The sequence below is a fragment of the Saccostrea cucullata genome, unplaced genomic scaffold (assembly GCF_032062105.1).
Source record: "Saccostrea cucullata isolate Sc308-1 unplaced genomic scaffold, CSIRO_AGI_Scuc_v1 ctg13010, whole genome shotgun sequence".
Lineage (NCBI taxonomy): Eukaryota > Metazoa > Mollusca > Bivalvia > Ostreida > Ostreidae > Saccostrea > Saccostrea cuccullata.
The window spans coordinates 1-4808 of record NW_026923947.1 but is presented as its reverse complement, the minus strand read 5'-3'; the positions used below and the strand labels follow the sequence as shown (position 1 = coordinate 4808).

The 4808-nt window shown below is 34.4% G+C and overlaps 1 protein-coding gene across 1 annotated transcript; it reads left to right on the top strand.

The window, feature by feature from the left end:
* The first annotated feature begins 206 nt into the window (after positions 1-206).
* LOC134265313 (uncharacterized) lies at positions 207-2410 on the top strand. The gene is made up of 4 exons (XM_062747545.1): positions 207-334; positions 545-575; positions 1838-1910; positions 2140-2410. The coding sequence occupies exons 1-4, from the start codon at positions 312-314 to the stop codon at positions 2304-2306; spliced, it is 294 nt and encodes a 97-aa protein (XP_062603529.1). The 5' UTR covers positions 207-311; the 3' UTR covers positions 2307-2410.
* Positions 2411-4808: the final 2398 nt, after the last annotated feature.

Genomic DNA, 4808 nt, shown 5'->3' with positions numbered 1-4808 from the left:
GTCCTAGTTCAGCGTACGTTTTATCCTTCTGCAAGTGGCACAGATTTGCTTTGAAACTGACATAAATTTTATTGATTTTGGCGCATTTTTCGTAAACTTGAGCCTTAGAAAGGTCGAATTCGTATATTGGGCGACCCCAGCGGTTCTGAGAAAAAAGTATCGACCTATTATCCGAAAATTACGGTATATATCGTCGGGATCGACATTCAAATGCATTTCGTCCTTGACCCTCTGTGTATATGCAATGTGCAATGATTTCGTGAGAGGAGAAAGTTTTTTCTTGAATTGGGATCCATCCTGTATCTAACCATATGGTTCTTAAATTTCTTCTGAGGTAAATTGCTATTATTGAGTAATAGGATTCATTATACACATGATCAATCATGGATTGGCCAGTTCTGTTTTTCATCATGTCATATCTACCTGAAACGTTATGTTACCGTGTACACAATAAACACTAACAGTAACAGGATTTGATTTCACAAATGTTTTTGTTTTTACATAAAAGATTATTTTTAATAAGGAATGTTATTTTCTTTTTTAGGCTTCTGCACCATGAAAATGTAATTCAAAAGGTAAAGTTCTCTTGAATTTCCCCATCTTTTTTTTTCTTTTCCTTTCCTCTTCCAATAAACAGCCGATCAATAAAGCATGGAAATAAAGCATTAAAAAAAAAAATAAACAGCCGATCAAATGGTGACCTTGTCAGCTTAAATAATGTTCGCAACTATTTTTATATTTTTATGCAAGTTTAAACTGCTTGATAAAGCCAGTGTAAATATTTGTTACCTATAATATGTTTTAGTCAACAAAAGTAATTAAAACTTAATTCAATAATCGTTGAAATACCCTAGCCTCCAGAAGATCCAATTAATATGATTGATTGATTGTATGTCATTTAACGACCCTCTCCAGAATTTTTCATTCATATAGAGATGCCACCACTTGGTGGCGGAGAGCTGCAAATTTTGTCCTGTACTTGGCACTCAGGGCCAATGAGCAGGGAGAGATCTTTTTCGTGCCAGCACCTACGGCGAAATGGGACCTCGGTTTATACGGTCTCATCCGAAGGACTGGTCTCCACATCCCACAGTGGAATTCAAACCCGTGACGTAAGGATCAACTCCTTACTTCGCGACTCTAGAGCAGACACTCTAACCACTGTGCCACGTCCAATTAATAAATATGTTGAATAAAGGTTTGTGGGGATGTAAATTTGTGGATGAGGGTGACTCACGAAATCAAGGAACATTGCATGCACATGCACATTGATGAATCCAAAGTATCTTTGATGTTTTCTAAATTTTATTTTAAATTTATTTTTTAATTGGGATATTGTATCCCAAACAAGATATTATACTTCAATTGCAGAGTTTTTTCCTGCCATATCTATGATAGTAACTTAGTTTAATCAGCTGATTCATGTTATTTCCCCCACAATGCTTAGAAGTTCGTTTTCTGTGCTAGAGAGCCATGTTGGGTATCCACTATAAATATCACACCCTGTAAATTAAGTCTGGGGATGTTTGACACTTTGAATTTTTACAAAACAATGAAAAACTGGAGACCAACACCTTGAGGTTAATTTGTGGATGATTCTCACGTGTGGATACAGAAATGTATTCAATAGGGTCTCTACCTTTTTTAAAGGTCTAACTGCAATTAAACAACTTCTCATGTTTTGAATATGTAATGCTGATGGACCAGTGGATAGTTGGGGAGACCAGTGAATTTCACTTAATCACTGGTACACTTGACTGGTGAATATTTTATTTCAAAAACTCAATTTGTCCTAACCAATTTGTTATCCTGTTGCTTAAATTTTACAATTTTTCAGATTGCAGAAAGCCCACCTATCAGACAAGCAGCCCGATATGTAGTCTCAATTTACCACAGATTCCATTCTGGAGGTACTGTATAAATTTTCAGGGTTGGGGTGGGGGTATTTAATTCTTACTGAATGATTATACATGTATGCATTTTACTTTGAGCGATACTCAACTGTTTATAAATTCAATGACATTTATGTATACATTTTACTTTGAGCCATATTCAACTGTTTATAAATTCAATGACATTTATGGCACTTTGATTTACTGTGTATAAATAAAATAACAATTTCATTATTGTGTATTTTAGAATTGAGTGAATTAATGAAAAAATTTGAGAAGATGGCTGAAACTTCTACTAAAGACACACCAAAGTCAACTAATACACCACCAAAACAAATAGGATTCACAGAGACATTTAAAAAGGAACTTAAAGAAGGATTCAGAGAACTGGAACAAAAATCTAAGAAACAGTGATGCATGAAAGGACTAGCACAGTGTTATTTATTGTTTGTTATTTCATACGTAGGGATGAATACCTGCATTTATACACTCGTTTTTTAATAAAATGAAAAATAAAATTTGTTGTGTAATGCATCTGGTAAGCAGATTTATGGTGGTAATGTTTTTTTGGGTTTTTTTTTTTTTACCTCAACTTCATAACCCACAACATTAGGCCATTCCAAGTTTTTTCTCTGTTTAGCGTCCACCCACTTTTCAAAAACCTACCTACCTATCCGCAAAAAAAAACACACAAGCCATAACATTAAGCACAGAATTAAAAGTCATATAAATGATGCCCTTCCAATGATTTGATCTAACTTAACTGCTTTAATAGAAAAAATGTCTATTCTTAAGCAAAAACAAGGGATTAAATGCTTAAAATACACCCAATATAACTTACTGTACAGAATTTTTGGAGAAATTGACAAAATTAAAAAATATCGACCTAATTAATCAATTTCAGGACTCCTGATGTTTATATATATATAATTTTTTTCTTTCATTTCTGAAGTATTAACATAACAAAATCAGCACCAACACCAACACACCAACACAATTTTAAATGGTGCATGTTCAGTATAACCGCTATTTATTAAGGGCTTTGGATATCAAAGGAGAATGTTACTTGTATATTGCTTAAAATAATATTGACATAACCAGTAAAGGGACATTTTTATTTACAATTAGAGAGTCATGATGTCATGAATTTGACATCAATGGTGTTCGCATTAAATCGTAATAGAATATATGGCATTTTCTTCATTGAAAATTATATTTTTAAAATCTAGTATTTGAGACACCATGATTGTACAATACTACCTTTGATATTGTAGCAAGCATTGCACTGAGTTATATTAGTTTCGGATTCGACCAGGGCTTGTTCTACTCCTTGAACTTCTCCATCCAGGTATTGAAAGAACCCTACCCATTGTTGTCCATCTGAATAGAATACCATGGAAGCCACAAGGTAGAGCAGGAGGAACTTCATCTTAACTGTAAAATAAGACCCAGAATTCAGTCAGCGGCATTAGCAGTATGAAACATTGGTGTTGGAAGCAGTAGTATAAGCCGTCTAGTTGGCGAGGTCAATATCTACGACACTGGGATAGGGAGGTCAACTGAGTGCACTTTTTATGCAAATGAGGTCAAAAATGGTAGATTCTGATTGGTTAAGCCGCTGGGGGGTTCAAAGGAGTGCAGGTTGGGGGTCTGGGGGACTAGGGAGGTCAACTGAGTACAGCCCTAACCCTAACCCTAACCCCTAACCCTAACCCTCCCCTAACCCTGGGGTGGGGCTAGGTAGGTCAACTCAGTACACAGCCATATGTCCAATAGGGCGCTTACACTGTACTAGCTTTTTACTACGCTGCTACTGACGATTCAACGCTGCTACTACGATTTGGCAGCGATTCAAATCACAGCTACCTATGCATTGTGACGTCATAAACTTGGCAGCGATTCAAATCTTGAGTATGACGTCATGTTAGTCCTTCAGAGCCTCGGTGGCTGCTCATTTTGACACAATAACACAGACTTTCACAGCCCTGGAGACTTCATGTAACTAACTGTATGGTCCTATGGATTTCAGTACTTACACTGATTTTAAAATTATTTTCTTCCAAGAAAGTTCTGACAGTTGAATCCTGGATCAGGCTAGATGATATTTCACTGGATTATTTAATGAATATTACTATATACTGAGTATATACATGTAAGTTTTACATATTTTTATTTATAAATACATTTTCTATGAAGGTCATCTTTGTATATATTTATTATTACTGTGTTATATACCTTATGTTTATAACATTCATAAAAACACAGCCATGTGTACCCTAAAATACACTAGGACTAAGAGATCCTCAAAATGCTGATGAATCCTTTTGCATGAGTTATGATATATTATCTCACATAAACATTTTGTTGGATCAGTATTCTAAATATTCTTATGAGGAGCCTCATAGCATATCTTTATAAAATCCAAATTCTCATACATGCTTTTACAACAAATAAAGTGACATTTCTCTATGAACCTTTTATCACAGTGACCAATCTTAGGCATATGGCAATAGAGAGCACCTCTTAGATGGATACTATGCCAATGAATCTTATCTATTAGATCCTTTTTTATGGAAACATGCAGAATCTCTTGTTATATTGTTCTGTTTGTTTTTTTGTTTTTGTTTTGTTTTTTTCTGTCACTTATACTTTTATATTTGTGTACAGTGGCCCAGTGAAAGTGGGAAAAACTCAGTCTGAGAATCTCTATAAATTTATAAGACTGTGCTGCCCTTTTTTTTAACCTTCATGTATATATATCAGTTATTTATTAAGAGTAATTAATCATGTAAAGTTCTGTTTCTGTAAATGTGGTATTTATCCTCAGTTCATGTGATGTATAATCTGCATGTAACCGGGGTCATTTAATTTTCATAAAATCCCTGATCAATTTAAAAAAAAAAAATGTTTTTTAAA

Coding starts and splice junctions, on each gene's coding strand:
- LOC134265313 (XM_062747545.1), top strand. CDS start 312: ATGGTTCTTAAATTTCTTCTGAG. Junction 576..1,837: donor ATGAAAATGTAATTCAAAAG/GTAAAGTTCTCT, acceptor ACAATTTTTCAG/ATTGCAGAAAGCCCACCTAT. Junction 1,911..2,139: donor CCACAGATTCCATTCTGGAG/GTACTGTATAAA, acceptor TGTGTATTTTAG/AATTGAGTGAATTAATGAAA.